Source organism: Tenrec ecaudatus, chromosome X (assembly GCF_050624435.1).
Source record: "Tenrec ecaudatus isolate mTenEca1 chromosome X, mTenEca1.hap1, whole genome shotgun sequence".
NCBI classification, from domain to species: domain Eukaryota; kingdom Metazoa; phylum Chordata; class Mammalia; order Afrosoricida; family Tenrecidae; genus Tenrec; species Tenrec ecaudatus.
This window is the reverse complement of record NC_134548.1, coordinates 15,384,025-15,403,910: the sequence shown is the minus strand read 5'-3', so window position 1 is coordinate 15,403,910 and position 19,886 is coordinate 15,384,025. Positions and strand designations below refer to the sequence as shown.

The following is a 19,886-nucleotide window of genomic DNA, read 5'->3' as shown; positions in this document are numbered from 1 at the left end:
CATGAATGCCTAAAAAAAAGATATTATTTAATGACTTTCAATCACCAAGTGCCCTAAATAAAGGCTCTTAGATGTTTTTGTTCTTCTTCGAGCTATACATGGTTGTCAAGAACAGAAGTTTTATCCATTAAAAAGAAAAGAAATTGGAGGCACGGCTTCAGTAAAATGTGATAGATTTGTTGTATCATGTCAAACGCTTTTTCAGTATTGTGATCTGTTTGGTCATTTCTTCCCCCGTCCTCATTCCAGTTGCTGGATCAACAACCATACTGTCTTCTACATTACCGTTGTGGGATACTTCTGTGTGGTATTTCTGCTCAACATCAGCATGTTCATTGTGGTCCTGGTCCAGCTCTGTCGAATTAAAAAGAAGAAGCAACTGGGGGCCCAGCGGAAAACCAGTATTCAAGACCTCAGGAGTGTAGCCGGCCTTACGTTTTTGCTGGGGATTACTTGGGGTTTTGCCTTCTTTGCCTGGGGACCAGTTAACATCACGTTCATGTACCTCTTTTCCATCTTTAATACCTTACAAGGTGAGCTCTCTCACATTTAATAGGAACTGAAGGGTCCTAGTGATTAGGTGCTGTGTCAAGTTGATTCTGATTCATAGTGAACCCACGTGAACTGCCCCACAGGGTGTTCTTGGCTGTAACCTCTCTTGACTATAACCAGTGGGCCAGTCTCCCACAGAGCTACTGGGTGAGTTCAAACCACCTACCTTTTGGTTAGCAGTCAAATGCTTACCCATGGCACCTCAGGGTTCGTTCTCGAGGGTTCTGTGTTAGTTGTTGTTGGGTTCTGACTCATAGAAACCCAATTCACAACAGCATGAATGCTGCTCGGCCACACACCATCCTCATAATCATGATTGCATTTGAGCCTATAGTTGCAGCTCCCGTGTCAATCCGTCCCACCGAGGGCCGTCTTCCTCTTCAGTGCCCCTTCATGTTGCCAAGCATGATGTCCTTTTCTAAGGACTGGAGCATGGTGGCTATATGTCCTTCAAGACAGATTTGTTTGTCCTTTTGGAGTGCTTGATACTTCCATTATCTGTGTGAACTCTGCCACGCCCACTGGCCCTCGAGCCCAGTGACTCCGTCTCTCAAGGCTGTGACTCAGTTTTCATAGCTTTACCTCCTTATGCTCTATTATATGTCTACCTATATTTGCACATATATCTACACATGGAAATATCCTCTGCCAAACCTAATCTATAGTCATAGGTAAACTCTCATTTGCCATCTCGTGCCTTGTTAGCTCACATGTCTGCCTATGTATCCACTTGCAGATTATTATTTATTATTACGTTTAATGCAGGAATTTGTGCATCATAGTATTTACTTTAGCTGCCTTTAATCTTGTGCACTCCCAGTGTCTGCCTTTGCCTCGGTCACGTTGTTCTGAATTCCCCCTTATTGCGTGCTTACTTTCCTTCACCCAAGTTAATGTATGTCTTCTTTCTAGTTAGTGAATTTACCTCCCTCCCATTCCCATGTTATGAGGTGTTTTGCAGATTTATCACCATTCTTTAATGTGTAGTATTCTGCTGTGATTCAGGTTTAATGGCAGTGCTTGAGCAGTAGAGGCTGAGCAGGCTAACCCACTGCCATCGAGTTGCTTCTGACTCACAGTGACTCTGTAGAAGAGGGTAGAACTGCCTCTGTGAATTTCCAAGATTGTAACTCTTTATGGGAGAGAGAGCCTCATATTTCTCTCCCAGAGTGGCTGCTGGCTTCAAACTGTGGACCTTATGGTTTTCAGCCTGATCCATAATCACTAAGCTACCAGGGCTTCTTGAGCAGGCAAATACGTTTATATTAGAAAAACAATTCACTGTCCCCTGGTTTCACATCCTCTGTGGGGGTACCTTTTAATTGTATTTTCTGCTCTTTCTCCCCATCTTTTCTTTTTATTGAGGTTAGTTCCTGGAGTGGCCTCTTGTCATACTGTCAAGCAATAGATCATTTTGCTGGTTTTCCAAGCAAACCCAACCAGAGATAAAAAATAAATTCATAATTTGGCCATGAGTTCTTACCTTTGGAGGGGGCCAGGTAGTATGCTTACAGGTAATATGTGGCTGTAAGTTTTTACTTACAACACGATCAGTATGCCCAGGTCTTATAGAGCTATTCTCATAGGATCAAAAGCAAAATCAGAAAAAAGTAGCAGATCACTTTTTAGGATTTCCAGTAAAGGTTTAATAGGCCAACAATGTTGTTGTTGTGCTCCACTGAGCCTATGCCACTTCATAATGCCCCTGCCGGGAAGGGTCAAGTGTCCTCAGAGGGTTTCCTAGGCTCTCTGATTGATCTTCACAGAAGCAAACTGCCACCTCTTTCTCCCCCTGAGCAGCTGGTGGCTTCCCGTAGCCAACCTGACAGTAAGCTGCCCAATGCTTGACCATCGTGCCACCACTGTGCACTAACAAACATGGTGCTTCCTTGTGACAACATGAGCATGTGAAATATAATAGACACTTTCAAAGAAAAAGAAGGCGGCTCATAATCACACGAATCATAAACATGGAAGGTAGAAACCAAAACTACCTCTTTTTCTTTATTTCGCTCTAATTTATTATTCTATCCACCCACCCCAGAAAACATCGTCTCCTTAGAATGTGAGCATAAAAAGGGAACTCAACGGTTCATCTATATAAAAGAGACTAATGCCTAATTCCTAAGGCTTTGGGATTGATTAAAGAGGAGAACCTCAGTGAGAATAAGTTGACACAATGGTTGAAACAATAGAATTAAACATGTTGTTGTTGTTGTTGGTAGGTGCCACTGAGTTGATTTCACCTCAGAGTGATTCCATGTGACAGTGTAAAACTGTCCCCCTGGAGTTTTCTTGGCTGTTATCCAGATGGAACTAGATCACTTGGGTGGGTTCAAACACCCAGCCTTTGGGTTAGCAGCCTAGCACTTAGCAGTTTATGCCACCAGGGCTCCTTAGACTCAAACATAGCAATGATTGTGAAGATGGCGCCAAGATGGGACAACATTCTCTTCTTTGTATATAAGGTCGCCATGAGTCAGAAGTGAGTCAACAATAACAATGAGAATCTGGATGCGTTCTGAAGTCTAAAGAGTGTATCCTCATTTTTATCTCTTTCCTACATACTGTTCTTCCCGTAAAACCCCCAAGGGGAGCCTCCTAGAGTGGCCAATAAACCCAGAGAGGGTATAAGCAATATGTCAGTCTTTGGCGTGGGCTCATGTAGCCTCCCAAACTTGATGTTTAAAAGTGTGCATAGGAGGTTCAGAAGTGTTGGGGGTTGAGAGAAAATATTCATTGGCAAAAGCCTGGTATACAGACACAGATGGGACTGTGGGAGGAGCCCTGAGGCACAGAGTTGAAGACAGAAGTGGGTGATTGGCGGCGCAACAGTGCCTTCTGCAAGCCTGGAGTATTGACCTCAGTGTGCCAAGGTGCCAGTGAGAATTTCTGCAAGCAGGTCTGGACAGGAAATGGTGGGTGTCATGAGGTACAGGAACAGATTGATGGAGTAGGCTATACCAGGGCGGCTAAGCTCACACAAAGGACATGGCCGTTGGCCTGGTCAGGAAGTGAGAAATGAGTGATGACTGAGGAGTTAGCATTTGACAGGACTTGGAGATGGAGAGGGGACCACCTAGGTCACCTCGGGCTCCTGGGTAGAGGGATGATTGCATTTCCAAGAAAGGGAGTATAAACCTAGGACGGAACATGAGAGGAGAGCTGGTGAAGTTTAAGTTAGGAAGTTGAAAGTTAGTCCTTTTCTTAAGCACATGCACACACACAATGGCATTGAGTCGATGCCAACCCATAGCGACCCTGTAGGGCAAAGTAGAACTGCTCCAGGGGGGTTCCAAGACTGTAACCCTTTATGGAAGTAGAAAGCCTCCTCTTTCTCCCAAGGAGAGACGGGTGGTTACGAACTGCTGACCCTGTGGTTAGCAGCCCAACAAGTAACCACTATGCAACCAGAGCTCCTTCAGTCCTTGTCTAAGTAGTCTTTATCTTACCAAGACAGAGTCCCCCTAGGATGCCTTTCTATAGTAAGCTTTCCCCACAGCTTTGGATGTCTTACTCAATTAACAGGAGTCCCTAGGTAATGCCAGTGTTTAATGTAGTCAGCTGCTTGCTATCTGAAAGGTTGGACGTTCAAGTCCACGAAGAGGCACCACATTCAGAAGAGTTTCCAGTGACCTCTTTCTGAAAAATCAACTGGTAGAAACACTGTAGGGTACAGTTCAATGCTGACACATGAGGGGTGGCCAGGAGTCCGAATGACTTATTCCATTTGCAGGAGGGCACTCTGGCCACAGCTGCCACAGAATCTTTTGTAAAGTCAGTACATGGATATCTAGGTGTAAACTGGGAATTCATCGTGTTATATTTTTGTTTTGTTTCCCCACCCTTAGGATTTTTCATATTCATCTTTTACTGCGTAGCAAAAGAGAATGTCCGGAAACAATGGAGGCGCTATCTTTGTTGTGGAAAGCTGCGGCTGGCTGAAAATTCTGGTAAAGATTTACCTTATTTTCCCCCTCTCCTCTTATATCTTAAAGTAAAGGTTGTGTGGATCAAGGTCCCAAGCAGTCATTGCCCAAGGGCCCTCCAAGCCAGCCCTCCCTGAATGGCACCTTCTCAACAGAAAAGATTGGTTCTGAGCATGATTTCAAAACAAAAATCAAGGGAACTGGAAAGTAGTTTGTGCGATCTGGGAATGTCAAGAGCAGTAGAGTTAGCAGGATGGCTGCTTCTTGCATGAAGCAATGGTGGAATGTTTAGACTCGGTTTCCTTTGCTGCTCATGCTTGTCATTTACCCAAATCATTTTGAATATTCACCTTCATGGCTTTTAAAGTCTGGACTCCACCTTTTCTCCACAAGTCTGGGTGCCAGCTGTAGTCTGTCGGGGCGGCGGGGGGGGGGGGGGCTTTGTGTCTCAGCTTTAGCATATGGTGGGTTCTGGGTTCTTCTGAAGTTATTTGCCCCTAGTGTCACAAATAGCTCTGTTTTAATAGGAAAGAGGAAACCACGTTTGAAAAGCTTAAATTCTTTTTTCATCAATTAAAAAAATTAAAAGTTGGAGTTGAGTTGATTCTGACCCAAGGGGATCCCATGTGTGTCTGTAGAATTGTGCTCCAGGGGGGTATTAGGGGTTGCTTGTGTGTGTGTGTGCTGGTAGCCAGGCCTTTCTTCCCAGTGGCTTCAGGGTAGATTCCCAACTTCCAACCTTTCAGTTAGCAGCCACGTATAGTAACTGTTTGTCCTACCCAGGGAACTCAATTACATCAGTGCCACCAAAGCAATCACCTTTACGGGATTTGGGGAAGACAAGAGTCTGCACTCAGAAAGTAAGAGTACAGAGCTCGATCCTTTCTGTGGACTGAAGAACCGTCAGTAGTTTTGTGTTCTAAGCCAGTCAGTCAGTGTGTCTGAGTTACTACCTTATCCAAGGACTTCCTAGACGTAATCAAATTAGCTTAGCTTTTAGTTCCAGGCACATACAGATGGCTTTAGGGAGTGCGGATGGTGTAGTGGGCTGCTAACCTCAAGGTCAGCTGTTCAAAACCACCAGCTGCTCCGCAGGAGAAAGACAAGACTTTCTACTCCTGTAAACAATTAAAATCTAAGGAATTCATGGGGCCATTCTAACCTGCTCTCTAGGGTCTCTATGAGAGATATCGACTAGATGGCAGGGAGATTTTTTGGTTTTGTTTTTTTCAATAGATGGCTTTGTATTCTTTGAAAGGACAAATAGATAGTTGCCTTCACGTAAAATACATTTGATCCCACCAGCTTGCAAAATGCATGACTTCTCTGTGAGGCCTTGGAGTGAGAAAGTAGTTGCTAGAACTTGTTACACTGATCTGTCTCTTGCATTTAAGCTTCAACATACTGCCCTGTTTTTCTGTAATGCTTATTCTGCTATAGACTGGAGTAAAACTGCTACTAATGGTTTAAAGAAGCAGACTGTAAACCAAGGAGTGTCCAGTTCTTCAAATTCCTTACAGTCAAACAGTAACTCCACTAACTCCACCTCACTGCTAGTGAATACTGATTGCTCAGTGCACGTAGACGGGAATGGTACGTATGTCTCAATACAGTATGTCTCTAGCGAGTGTTTTGTTTTGTTTTGTTTTTTCAAGCAGTTGTCTCCGTGAATGACTTTTTTTTTTTTTTTTGCTCAAAAGTCAAGGGAAGCAAATGGAAGCTGAATGGTTCAAAGCGTGGCTCCTTTCTCACAAAGAAACTGGATTAGTCCAAATGAATGAATTCGTTTCAGAGCAAATACCAGACCAACTTTTTTTAAAAAGATTTTCCTTTTTTATGATGGGACATGATGACGTTCTGCAAGACTTAATGTTGCTAATCCTAATCGAGGGCTGGCCCAAAGGTCTCAGTACTGCGCTGTCTCTAGGACAGTCATGCTCATGAGATGACATTGAGATGAGTCACATCTAGCATCACATGCATCTTCAACACTCTTAAACCTGTCTATTTGTCACTTGTCATGCCTGTTCATTCTTTCCCTCACTGGGCTCTGCCTGGTCGCAATGCCCCCAATCCCCATGAATAGACATGATTTGTGACCACCTAGGCTGGTGGGCATGTAGGTCATCCGCATGTAAAGGAATGGCGGCTGAGCCTTCTTGCTCGAATTCTGACATTTCAAGCTGAATCATTCATGCCTCTCCCCCCACCCTGGCCTCTTTCCTCCAACTGGGGCTACCGATTGCTCACAAAGCTTCATCATGCCTAGCTTTACCTTCTTTAGCTTTTTAATATACCAGATATACTCAAGCATAAGCCAACCCTAATATCAGCCGAGGCACCTAACTTTACCACAAAGATTGCATTAAAAAATGTGCTGAAAAAGCTCAGCTTATACACGAGTATATACGGTATCTTTTGCATTTTCATGGATTCTTTTTTCCATTTTGCTCATTTGCTTTCTCCTTCTCTGGAGAATATAATCATACCTGCCTTTATTGATTGTATTAGGAGGGTAGTTCTTTTAGTTATTGATTCAAATCAAGCTTCTGAGGTGGCCTATCTACCACATTGTCTTCTAATTGGCCAGAGGTGGGAGGGCCGGCTGGTCTGTATAAATGTATGAAATATAATAGGCGGCTATTCAAACAGGCTTTTGTTTTCAACCTCAGCTCTAGGGTCATTTGGTCTGGCTAATTCTCTGTTGTGAAGGACTGTCCTGTGCTTTGTTGGATCGTTAGTGATACCCTGGCTTCTACCCACGACCAATTGTTTTCCCTCCCCACTCTGTTATTACAACCCAAAATGTCTCCCACTCACGCACTGCCACCGAGTTAATTCTGATGCCAAACAACCCACCCTAGGCTTTCTGTGACATTAAATCTTTATGGGAGCAGACAAGTTTCATTTTTCTCTTACAGAATGGCTGGGGGCTCAAACCACCAACCTTGGAGTTAGCAGCCCAATACCTACCCCACAGCACCACCAGGGCTTCTAAAAAAAGTCTCCAAATCCACTGCTATCACGTGGATTCTGACTCATAGCAACCCTCCACAGGATTTCTGAGGCTTTATCAATCTTCATGGGAGCAGGGTTTTTTTTCTCATGGACTGGCTCATGGGTTTGAACCACCAAGCTTGCAGCTAGCAGACCCAGTGTCAGTTGTCTAACCCACAGTGCCACTGAGGCTTCTTAAAAATGTCTCCAGACACTGCCATAATGTCCCCTGTAGGTAAAATTGCCCCTGGTTGAGAACCGCTGTCCTGAAGGACAAGAAGTGGCTGCCACTCTGGCCTCGTATCATTATGAGAGATACCAAAGGGAGAGTGGTGGCATCCACAGCAAAAGCTGCTCTCAGGACTGCAGGCGGCCAAAGTAGAGGTGATGGGAATCCAGGCTGGTTGAGGACCGAGTTCAACATAGAGGAACCAGAGGAACAGGGTGGGTCAACAAGAATCCTCACACTCACAACCTGCTAGCAAGCCCATTCGCTTGGCTAGACACTTTTAGCTTTGAATCCATTAACCAGAGTTGTCTAGATTCTACAAAGAGCTCACAGATGAGGCCTTACCCACTTGCCTGGACTAATCAGTATGTTGTCATCCTTCCGGGAGAAGGACTTAATGGAAGTGGCACATGTTGACATGGCTATTTGATAAAACTTATTTGACACTGCTACTTGTGATACGTGGCAGTGAGCAGGATATAGAATTTAGGGCCGCCAAAAGGCCAAACAGCTAATATCACATCCACTGGACATTCTTGGCTCCTTGGTCCCCTTTGAAATGGGTGAGGGTTGGAATAGGGTGATGGTAATCTATCCCCCACAAGACTTAGTTATTTCCCCAAAGCAGCTGGAAGTGTCATAGTTTGTTTATGGTGCCTGTTCAAGTATACTGCAGAAACAGGGCCAAAATAACCAAATCAGGAGAGTTGCCTCTAAAAATCATAGGCCCTATTTGAACTGCGTCAGAAACATCACATACTGTTCCCATCACTTGGCCATAACCATGGACAAAGCATCGAACTTCTGAAAAATCCTTTCAGCTACGAGAACTCTATAAGTATCCACCCCATAGGGTTAGAAGTGAGATGATATATAAAGTATGCTTAACTCTGTTGTTCTCATTAGGGCTAAGTCATAAACTAATAAATGGACTGCTTATTCAGCTCTTTATCTTTGTCTCAATGGTATAATGGTCAGAAGGATGTCAATAAGCAGCTGGAGGACCACTGGAGCTGTTGCTGTTGATAGGTGCCGCCACCGTAGCAATTCTTATCGTGGGCCTTCCTCTTAGTCAGTACCCTCTACTTTACCAAGCACGATGTCCTCTGGGGACTGACATGCCCAAAGTATGTAAGATGAAGTCTCACCATTTTTCCTGTGAGGATCATTCTGGCTGTACTTCTTCCATGACATTTCTATTTGTCCTTCTGGCAGCCCATGGTACTTGCAATATTCTTTGCCAGCACCATCATTCAAATGTGCTGATTCTTCTTCAGTCTTCCTTATTCCATGTCCAACTTTCACATGCATATGAGGCAATGGAAAATAAAATATCATGGCTTGGGTCAGGTGCACCCAAGTCCTAAGAGTTATATCCCTGCACTTTTCAACACTCTAAAGGAGTCTGGTGCAGATGCCGATGGATAAATCTGCTGGAGCTATGTTTTCCAACAACTTACGGCGTGCTTGGGGTGAAGGAAGTTTAGCTTCATACCACAGTTGCCCAAGAAAGCCCAGTTCCCCAGGCCTCCTCTTCATTTAGAATTGGTACTTTCCTCTTGGGGATCAGTCACAGCCTGATTTAGTCAGCGGGGGCTGGTTTCATCTAGGAGAGATATTTCTTCTGGTCACTCTAGTTTTCTCTCATACAAAGTTTTGTTTGATAGGAACCGCCAAGAGCCCAGAACCTTGGAAGGGAGGCTATGCATAAGAACCGTTGCTAACCTGAACCTTTGGGGGACACCAAATGCTTACGTTAGGTTATATTCCATCTATGCAACTTCTTGAAGTCAATCTTTGCCCAGTCAGCATTGGCAAATGAACCTTTAAAAATAAAAAAAGGTACCGTATATACTCGAGTATAAGCCAACCCAAATATCAGCTGAGGCACCTAATTTGACCACAAAAACTGGATTAAAAATGTGCTGAAAAACTCAGTTCATACACGAGTATATATGGTGTGTTGGCTCCCTAGATGTGGTAACCATTTCATAAACATGAAACAAAACAAAAGCTGCCAGGGTGAACAGGGTTCTGAGTCAATCTCCAATTTGTTTTGATTCCTTGAAGAAAAGTAAACATGGCAGTGAATCATAGATCATTTCTAACCAGGTGTGTTTTAACGCATGCATATTGAAGAATAAAGTGATTTTCAAGTTTGGTTAGTTTCTTACAACCCCCCCCCCCCGACTCAATGGGTTCCTCATGACACCAATTTGGTTTTACCTTTTGCAGGGAATGCATCTACGGAGAAGAACGGTGTTTCTTTCAGTGTTCAGAATGGGGACGTGTGCCTTCATGACTTCTCTGGGAAGCAGCACGTGTTTAATGAGAAAGAAGACCTGTGCAATGGGAAAAACCGTATCGCTCTCAGAAGGACTTCAAAGCGGGGCAGCTTACACTTTATTGAGCAAATGTGATCCCTCTTTCCCAAATCAAAGCATGATTCTTGACCGTGTGAAAATGACCATTTTTACCTTGTACGCAATGTGAGCTGTAGAAAAACCAACTTAGTTTATACTCAACAACCTTGGGGGGAGCGTATGTTCACTGAGGGTAGTTGCTGTGGGAAGACATTACATTGGCAATGTGGGTTCTTATCATTTGTCTGAAACAACACACCAACAATAAGATGCATGTAGGAAAAAAAAAGCAGGCAAGTGCCAGACACATGTCACAGAGGCTAAGTTATCTCTGATAGCATCCTATAAAGCCACCGTGACTTCAGCCTATTGGTGAGTTTAGTTGTATATGAGCTCAAGTCTAGTGACCTACATGTCCCCCCCAAAAAAATCTTCTCTCTTTAAAAAATATTTATTTTCTACTGGGTAAATTTATTCTTGTATAGAATTGTGGTTGTCTTATTTTGTTTAATGTGAGAATTTGGAGAAATTGTACTGGTTCAGTGAATTCTAAAACCCCAAAGGGAGATAACATGGGGTGTGAAATGCAAAAACTTCATTGATTTTTATTCAAAAGAACAATGCCTGCCAGACTGAATCAGGTCAACAGACAGTGCCACAATTTCCCCTACACTGAGTGCTTTTGAATAGTTAGAAAAGATACCCCTAGTGGATGGACACAGTCCCCAGGGCTGAAGGCTTGCCTAACAGTGGGGCTGAATTTGAGCCCACTGACCCCCGTTGGGTGTGCAACCTGGTGCAGGGTACTACTGTGTATGGCACCCAATATTAGTATCCAGTCCCAACAGCATCCCTTATTGCCCTATTAGGGATTTTTGTGCCACAGATTGGCAGGGAAATCTAGCCTCTATGTCACGAAAATTGTGACACTGGATGAGATCCATACACTGCCACTTCTCAAATTCTCAGTCTTCCAGAAGAGGGGAAAAAAAGAGTAGGGTGACCTTTGAGAAGAGATGCACAGTAGGGGGGAAATTATCTCACTGTTCTTTAAGAGTAAGGCAACTGCATGATACTTTGTTCGTGGTTAGGCCTGCCACACTTTGGCCTAACCAGCGCTATAATTATTGTGTCCCAAACATGTTAAGTTTGGAAGAGTGTAAGGACCAGAGTGAGCAGCTGCTGGGGACAGTGAACTCTCCTACAGTGCTAGGGTTTCTATTTGTATCCCACCCTGGTTGCTTCTAGTTACAGAGGATCTGTCTCTGAGCACTGCCTCAGTGCATCCTTCTTAGGGACATTTCCAAACCCTTTAGGTCTTTCACTAAGGTTTTCATGCATATACTTCAAATGAATGTTGTAGCCCCAATTAATCATAATCATATCGGAATACATGTCTGTGAGTGCTGATTTACCTTTGCGATCTTTCCCTGAGATTTATTTAATTGTATTTATATGTTAAAATTACCCCAAAATGTTAAAAATTGACCAAAAATGTTAAAAACAAAAAATCTTAACAAAAAATGTTAAAAAAACAAAAAAATCTTAACAAAAATGTTAAAAATCAACAAATAGCTTAACATTGATACAAAATGTTACAATCAATCAAATAAATTTGTAGTTGAGTACATTTCATAACTTTCGCAAAGAAAAAATTTCGTGTTCTGTTTCTTGAGCACTGTGGCATGGGGGAAGTAACATCTTATGGGGAACAGCAGGTACATGTTGAAATTAGCAAAAGTTCTGCTTTATGAGACCACTTTCTGAGACTTCTCCATTTTCCCATGATTCTTTCCACTACTGATTCCTTTAACATGCTGTCACTGACCTCTATGAGCCCTGATCTTGAATGCCCTCCACATTCCTGTTTCCTTAGCATCAAACAGCAGTATTTCAAGATGGTGAGCAAGGCATTGGGGGTGTCTGAGAAGCTAGCAAGGTCAGCAGTTTGAAACTACCAGCTGCTCTGCGGAAGAAAGATGAGGCTTTCTACTCCCATAAAGAATTACAAAGTTGGAAACCCACCAGGGAAGTTCTACCATGTCCTATGGGTCACCATGAATCAGAATCAATTCAATAGCAGTGAGTTTGAAGTTTGGAGTTAGTATGCGGGAGGCAAGAATAGGGAAAGCTGGCCTCACCCCAACTCACTGACCCTCTACAGTTTTTCCTTCCAAGATCCTCAACCACTACAAAGTTACTGTGTATAAAGAAGGTATAAGACACTTAAGCTCTAAGAGTGAGACATTTTATATCCTTTACACCCTTCCCCCCCACTTACCCTAGTAAGTTCTCTTTTCCGCTAAATGTATTTGTTGCCATTGTTGAGCATATATACAGTGAGACCTACACCAATTCCATCATTTCTACATGTACAATTCAGTGACATTGATTACACTCCTTGAGTTGTGCAACCATGTTCACTGTCCTTTTCTGAGATATGCCTCCCCATAAGCTCACTGCCCCCTGAGGTTCCTACCTAATCTTTTGAGTTGCTCTTGTCACTGTGATTCCATATAGATAGTTCTTAAAAGAGCATAACGCTCAAGGCAGGCATTTTCATCATTTAAACTACTGGTTGGTTTTAAGAAGACTTTAAGGGAATATTTATATTCGTTTAAGGTTTCAAAATTATTTGTGTACATTAGTTTCTGGGGTGTATTATTCCAGGTTAACTAGATCAACAACTCCAGAGAAACTCATAAACATGTAAGCGAGAGCTTTATATAAAAGAGCAATTGTATATTGAGAAAACATCCCAGCTCAATGTAGAGCAAGTCCTTAAGTCTGATATTAGCCCGTAAGTCTGATACTAGTCCACAAAGCCCTCTTCAGACTCACACAGTCACATGCAATGATGAAAAATGCAAGATCACAGGCCAGTGGGTGCAAGGTCTTGTGGATCTAATATCAGTAGACACATCTCATTGCTGGCACGGGTCTCCACATGTCTCCTTTGGCTCTCCAAGTGTGGCTCTTCCACAAGAAGATGAAGCACAGAGAGAAGCTCTCACAGAACTCAGCAAGTCTCTTCATGACTTATTAACAGGAAGACCAAGGCAGAGAGAGAAGAAGTTCCCAGAATCCTTATGAGAAGGCCATACCCACAAGGAGACATCATCAGGCTATGACCTGATTGACATGCTAGACTCCACCCTATATTTATTTATCAAGTTGACATGAAATTGTATAACTATAACAGACCACCCCTTGTCAACTTTACACCTTTACACAACTCTTTAGCTAGTCATACATAAATAATTTGTTAACAAAATAATAATAAAGTCATACCTGTGCCTAACAGGATAAAACTAAAATCCATATAATGCAAAATGTACCAGACTTATTTAAATATAATATTCTACAAATGAACAAAACAAAGATATTCTATACCTAACAATTGCAGTTATATGAACACCTATATCTTAATCCTATAATCCTATCAACATATTCCCCTACCCATTAAAGTTGGTAAGTCAGCTACTTCATGCCTTTATCCTCCCCATTTTGAGTATCCAATTTCTTTACTGCCCACTTACATCAACCCAGTGCTCTGAGGTAACAAGTATGTTTTTTGATGTGAAGAATCTTCATTCCAGTTGGAAACTTGCGAGTCTGTATCCATAACCAAAGTCAAATCAGGACAGGCCATCCATAAAGTCAACAGCATATGCACCAATTCACAAGCTCAAAAATCTTCTCTTCATCTGGTCTGGTTCTGGTCAACTCAATGTGGGACACTGCCTCACTTAGACTCACCAGAGTGCCCATTGGTTGTCTCACCTTTAGACCAGGGGCCCCATCACAAATTCTGAACAACCCTAGCCCCCTTGGCTAGGTCATGAACTTCAGACCAGTCAATCTGCTCTCATCTTCTTCTCTACTCCCTGTGAACCAGGTCCACAGGTGTCTGTGGTCATATTCAACCTGCCTCTTTATGGCTCTGTTTCTCCCACTTCCACTAAACAAGAAGATCCAGGTGGTCACCTAGCAAGCATTTCAGGCTGCCTACAGGCTCCCTTTAACATTCAGTCCTAGACAGGAGTGTGCCTTCATGGCTCCAAATTTTCCAGCTTCAGGCACAAACTAACTACCAGGTCAAAATTCAAAAAGGCCAAATTCCATTTTCTCCTTCAGTCTGTCAACAGCAAGTTCTGCCACTCAGCAAGTCTTTTCAAATGCAAATGTTCTGCACACTCAAAGCACTGGGTGGGGCTTATTGTTTCAGAGCCTTCTTTGCAGGCAGTCTTTCCAACCCCATTTAAGGATCCAATTTAATGTCTAAAGGCAAGTGGGTTTGCAAATTCTATTTTCATATCCCCCAATAATTATTTCTACCAATCATTATATCAATAACAGTAAGCAGAAGAAATCTATATAAACGTAGTAGAATCTGATCCTAAACACCTTCTTAAAACAGTCAAATTCAATCATTATTTCTCTAAACGATACTTTCTTAGCTAAACTATTCATATGCAACATAGCCTTAGGCCTCTGACTGCATCAAGCCAGAGTGGAGTCTTCTGCCAGCCATTTTGACCTTCTCTCAGCCATTTTGACTATGCATCATGGTCTCAGAGGAAAAGTTTAAGAGACTATTTTTCCCCTAAGCTCAAAATTTACATTAATCACATTCATTTTCACCATTTCGAATGGGAATATCCAAAGAAAATAATCAAAACTTTAACTTCCCATGTTTTTTCTAGAAAACAATTAAAGTGCATGACTATATAGGGCCTCCAGCTAGACAAGGAAGAAAGAGTGCCATGAGGCAGAGGTCAGACAAGCTTCTACTCTCCATCTTCATGATTCATTTCTCTAATACCCCACTCCCAAGGTACAATAATGTGTTAGGCTGGGTTGACTAGAGAAACAAATCCAGAGACACTAATATAAGTGTACGAGAGAACTTTATATAAAAGAGCAATTGGATATCGAGAACAGCTCAGTCCAGATCAAGTCGATAAGTCAAATATTAGCCCAGAAGTCCAATACTAGTTGGAAATTATGAAAGTATGTAACCACCACAAGGGGATCCTCCAGCCTAAGCCTAAGCATTTGGAATTCCGCAGTTTTAATTCATGAGTATTTGAAAAATAGCATGTACCCTACTTTGATCAGCATTCTTCAATAGCATCTTTGATCAAAATGTTTAGTAATATTTGTGTCTTAGGTGGTGATCTTTAAGCCAAATTCTCTTGATCAAGAGAAAAATAAGGCTTTCAACTCACATAGTTACAGTCTCCGAGACCCGTAGGAGCAGTGCTATGCTGTCACTCTAAGTCAGAATCAACTCAATGGCTGTCAGTGAGTAGCTATTTTTTTACTTTCGGAAAGATAAGGAGCAAGGTAGAGGGAATGAGACGTTCCTGAGAAGCATCCTTCTTTGAATCTAAAACTGGTTCAATAATCTGTGCCTCTAGTATAAGGAGATGGAAGTAGTGCCAATATTAGGAAGCAAGGAATGTTAGAGCTATGGCTAGTGTTTAATAAAACAATGTTCCTATAAAAATTGGGAGAGTTTGACCCCCAAATATACTGTAATCATTAACCCCACAAAGGAACCCTAGTAACTCCAGTTAGCAGCATCAAGCTTATTCTCATTAAGAATGGTGAAGGAGTTTCATTTGAGATACTGGGCTGTATTGACTGAGGACATCTAAGACGCGGCTCCCTTTGCCGAAGGCCACTTCAGCCAATGACTAATTCTCCAAATGAATTTGTTTGGCATCATTTTGTCTGCATAACAAGTTTTTCCCTCAGTTTCTTATTTTAAACTAGTTTTGTTGGCATATACTCTGCATATCATAAGAATTTAATCATTCACTCATATTAAGAAGAATTGGGCAATCATCACCACAATCAATTTCAGAACATTTTCTTCTCATACTCATTGTTGTTTGGTCCCCTTTCCCCACCCCCATGCTACCCTGCCATGCGCCTAGGTAATTATTAATTCAATTACTAACTCTATAGATTTACTCATTGTGTTAGACCGGGTTGATGAGATAAATCCAGAGACAGTCATATAAGTGTAAGAGAGAGCTTTTATATCAAAGAGTAATTGTATATTGAGAAAACATACCAGCCCAGTCCAGATCATGTTCATAAGTCTGATATTAGCCCATAAATGTGAGACTAATAATCCATAAATTCCTCTTCAGACTCACACATTCACATGCCATGATGCAAATTCCAAAAGAGGCCACAGGCCAGTGGGTGAAAAGTCTTGTGGATCCAGTGGTGGTGGAAGCATCTCCAGTGTTCTCACTGGTCTCAGCGTGGCTCTACGTGGCTTGTCAATAGGAAGGTGAAGCAGAGAAAGAGGGAGGCAGGCTGAGACCTGGTTGACAGAATAAACTCTACCCCTTCATTCTTAATACCCTCAGGTTGACATGAGATTATGTAACTACCACACCCATCCTGGATTTCATATACAGAAAATCATACAAAACGCCATCTTTTCAGGTCCATTTTGTTTGTCTCTGGTGCCATAGTAGTTAAGCATTGGGCTGCGATTTGAAGAGTCAGTAGTTCAAAATCACAAATTGTTCCTCAGAAAATACACTGAGGTTTCTACTCATAAAGAGTTACAGTCTTAAAAACCCACAGTGGAGTTCTACCCTGTCCTATAGCATGACTATGCATCTGCATCAACGCAATGGCAGTGAGTCTGCTTGTATAGGGGCTTCATTTTGTCTTTGTTTCATCTTCTCACTGTGCTGTCAATTGAAGTTTGAAGGACAAAATAGAGCTGAGGGGAAAGAGAGAGACTGAAGGGGTGTGTCCTTGTGTGTTGTGGAGTCGTTTTCAACTCATAGTGACAAAAAGGGCCAGAGTAGAGCTGCCCCCAAAGAACATAATCTTGATGTGAAGAATGATCATCAGCATATTCTTTTGTTTTTTTCTCCTCAGTCTCAAAGATAGAGTATCAAGAAATTGGGGCTTTTTTTTTCTCCCTTCCAGACCATCTTGGTGGCTGATCTTGGTTGGGGGGCCGTCTGGCACCTAAGACAGGAAGATGGTGGCCTCAAAGAGGACGAAAAAGTCGCTGGAGTCCATCAATTCGAGGCTCCAACTCGTTATGAAAAGTGAGAAGTACGTCCTGGGCTACAAGCAGACACTGAAGATGATCAGGCAAGGCAAAGCGAAACAGGCCATCCTGGCCAACAACTGCCCGAACATAAGGAAATCAGAAATCGAGTACTACACCATGTTGGCCCAAACTAGTGTCCATCACTACAGCGGCCACAACATCGAGTTGGGCACAGCGTGCGGTAAGTACTACAGGGTATGCACGCTGGCCATCATGGACCCCAATAATTGCCAGAACAGACTGGTGAAAAATAAATCCTGAAATAGCTTTCTTTAATAAAACTGGCCATAGCTTGTTTTTTTAAAAAAGAACGAAATTGGGGCAGATACAAATTGAATATCAATCAGATATGACAAGTCTTCAAAAAGTTTGTGGGGAAATTGAATGAAAAGATCATGGAATTTTCCACACAATTTTTTGAAGTCCTATCATATTTTTTATAAATATATTCTTCACTATGGAGAAATCCTATTATACAGTTGTACCTTTTTCACACACATGAACACATATGTATGTTTTCTATTCTAATGATATTCTCATGAACGCATATTTGTACTTCCTGGTGTTTTCTTTTGTGTTAGTCTGGGTTGAAGAAACAAATCCAGGGAGACTCATATGTGTGTAATAGAGAACTTTATACCAAAGAACAATTGTATATTAAGAAAACATCCCAGCCCAGTCTAGATCAAGGCCATAAGTCCAAAAGTCCAATATTAGCCCATATGTCCAATACCAGTCTAAATTCCTCTTCAGACACATGCAACACATGCAATAACTTTGAGTGCAGGAAGATCAAAGGCCAGTGGGTGGAAAGTCTTATGGATCCAGTGGTGGAAAGATCTTAGTGCTGGCATGCGTCTCCATATGGCTCCTCCAGCTCCAAGGTTCTGGCTACCATCAGCATAGCTCCATGTGGCTTGTCAACAGGAATGTCTTGCAGGGAGAAGAAGCAGAGAGAGTCTCCTGCCTCTAGGGAGTAATACAGGAGAGCCCAGAATCCTCTGGAGAAGGCCAAGTCCACACAGAGACCTCATTGGCTGTGACTTGATTGACAGACTAGACTCCACCCATTCACAAGTTGACAGATTATGTAACTACCACATCTCTTTTTGTCTCTCAGACTCAAACTAGCAATAGGAAGATGAAATAGAGATAAAAATCGGGGTTTCTTAAAATATTGTGAGGAAAAACTAGATTATATTCTATTGATTAAAATTAAATTGTTATATAAAGTAATGAATTTGGCACATTGGCAATTTTCAGAACATCAATTCCAAACGGCCATGTCCTTTGAACAAAACAGGTGGTGTGTTTTTCTTTAGAGGCAAAGACCTGAGCCCTCAAGCATAACATCTGTTGGTGTCCAGTTGGGACTTTGGCAAGTGGCCTGGGCACAAGACCTCTGACATAACAATGGGCAGACCCTCTAGTGCAGATCACATATCCTCTGTGGTGGTACCCCAGGGCTTAGTGCCAGGCTTTTATCTATATGAAGATCATTAAATAATTCCTTCAGGTCTAAAAAACCCCATTCCTTGCCCCATACCATGTCCGATTCTGATAATTATTTGAGAAATGACTTAGAGCTAGATTTCTACTGGGTAACAAGAGCCAGCCTTCCTGGGTAAGGATGACAAGAGAGAGGTTTTCTATTTCAGGGACATGACATTATTAAGATATGAGACTGATATTTATATAACATAGCTTCTTAGTCCAAAATTAATCACTGAAACTAACTTGAAAGTTAAAAAGGAACAAACTTCTTTCTTGATTCACATTGCTGTATATTTCATCATGGGTTTTCAAGTTTATGTGGCACTATCTTTTATAGCATAGATCCAAATAAAGCCCCAGAATGTACACTGGAAGGAAAACTAAGTACACTGGCTATAAATCACAAGAGGGGTGTGTGTGTGTGTGTGTGTGTGTGTGTGTGTGTGTGTGTGTGTGTGTGTGTGTGTGTGTGTTTTGCACATAGCAGATCTGAAAAAGAATGAGATCAAGAAACAAAATATTTCTATGCTGGACTGAAATCCCAGGTAATAGGCAAAGATCATCAGATAATCCCACCATGGCTGCCAAATGAAGAAACACCCAAACAATAATAAACAGTAAGCACAATCTCGACTTTTAAATGCAGACGAATACAGAATTGGAAATAGTTTAATTGGAATTTGCAAATTTGGTCTGACTCCAAATCCTATTCTCTAACCTAAAGATATTGCTGATGGGATTCAAAGACCCAGGGGACTGTAATAGGAGGGAGGAGCTGAACTGATCCTTAAAGATAGGGTTCAGATAGGTAAGGAGAAAGGTCTACTGGGTAAATGCATAAACTGAAAAATGCCCACTGACTCTCGTAGTGACCCTAGAGGACAAGGTAGAATTGTCCCTGTAAGTTTCTGAGACTAACTTTTTACAGGAGTAGAAAGCCAAGTTTCTCACACAGAGCACCTCAGTGGTTTTGAACTGCTGACCTTGCAATTGACAGCCCAACAAGTAACCATTTCATCAGGAAGGCTTGGGTTAAATGCATGTAGACTGGCAAAGAGCTTACAGAAACGATTAGCTTGGTGGTTCGATGGAACTCATGCTGGGCAATGAATACAAGATTTTGAACTACAGGTAATTGGCAGCCACCAGAACCTGTAAAGCATTTTAAGTTAGAGAGAGTATGGGTTTGGGTCTGCTCTGGGAAGCAGCTCCAGAACCCTTCCCCC

At 42.2% G+C, this 19,886-nt stretch overlaps 1 protein-coding gene and 1 long non-coding RNA gene across 7 annotated transcripts in view; one reads left to right on the top strand and one right to left on the bottom strand.

Moving 5' to 3' along the window:
- The window catches only part of ADGRG2 (adhesion G protein-coupled receptor G2), a 120,297-nt gene extending 108,701 nt beyond the window's left edge, over positions 1-11,596 (top strand). For 4 of the 5 annotated variants that reach the window (XM_075539629.1, XM_075539628.1, XM_075539627.1 and 1 more), the window contains 4 exons: positions 250-533; positions 4,404-4,505; positions 5,922-6,074; positions 9,943-11,596. In XM_075539629.1, coding sequence (XP_075395744.1) covers positions 250-533; positions 4,404-4,505; positions 5,922-6,074; positions 9,943-10,127 — 724 coding nt within the window. In that variant the 3' untranslated portion in view covers positions 10,128-11,596. The remainder of the gene's footprint in view (positions 1-249; positions 534-4,403; positions 4,506-5,921; positions 6,075-9,942) is intronic. The other variant, XM_075539630.1, reaches the window with a different exon arrangement.
- LOC142435028 (uncharacterized) overlaps positions 1-19,886 on the bottom strand; it is a 43,135-nt gene that overhangs the window by 22,476 nt on the left and 773 nt on the right. The window contains exons 2-3 of one of the 2 annotated variants that reach the window (XR_012781218.1): positions 9,934-10,049; positions 86-354 (exon numbers count right to left, since the gene is read on the bottom strand). This is a non-coding gene — a long non-coding RNA (uncharacterized LOC142435028). Of the gene's footprint in view, positions 1-85; positions 355-9,933; positions 10,050-19,886 lie in introns of those variants that run through there. The other variant, XR_012781219.1, reaches the window with a different exon arrangement.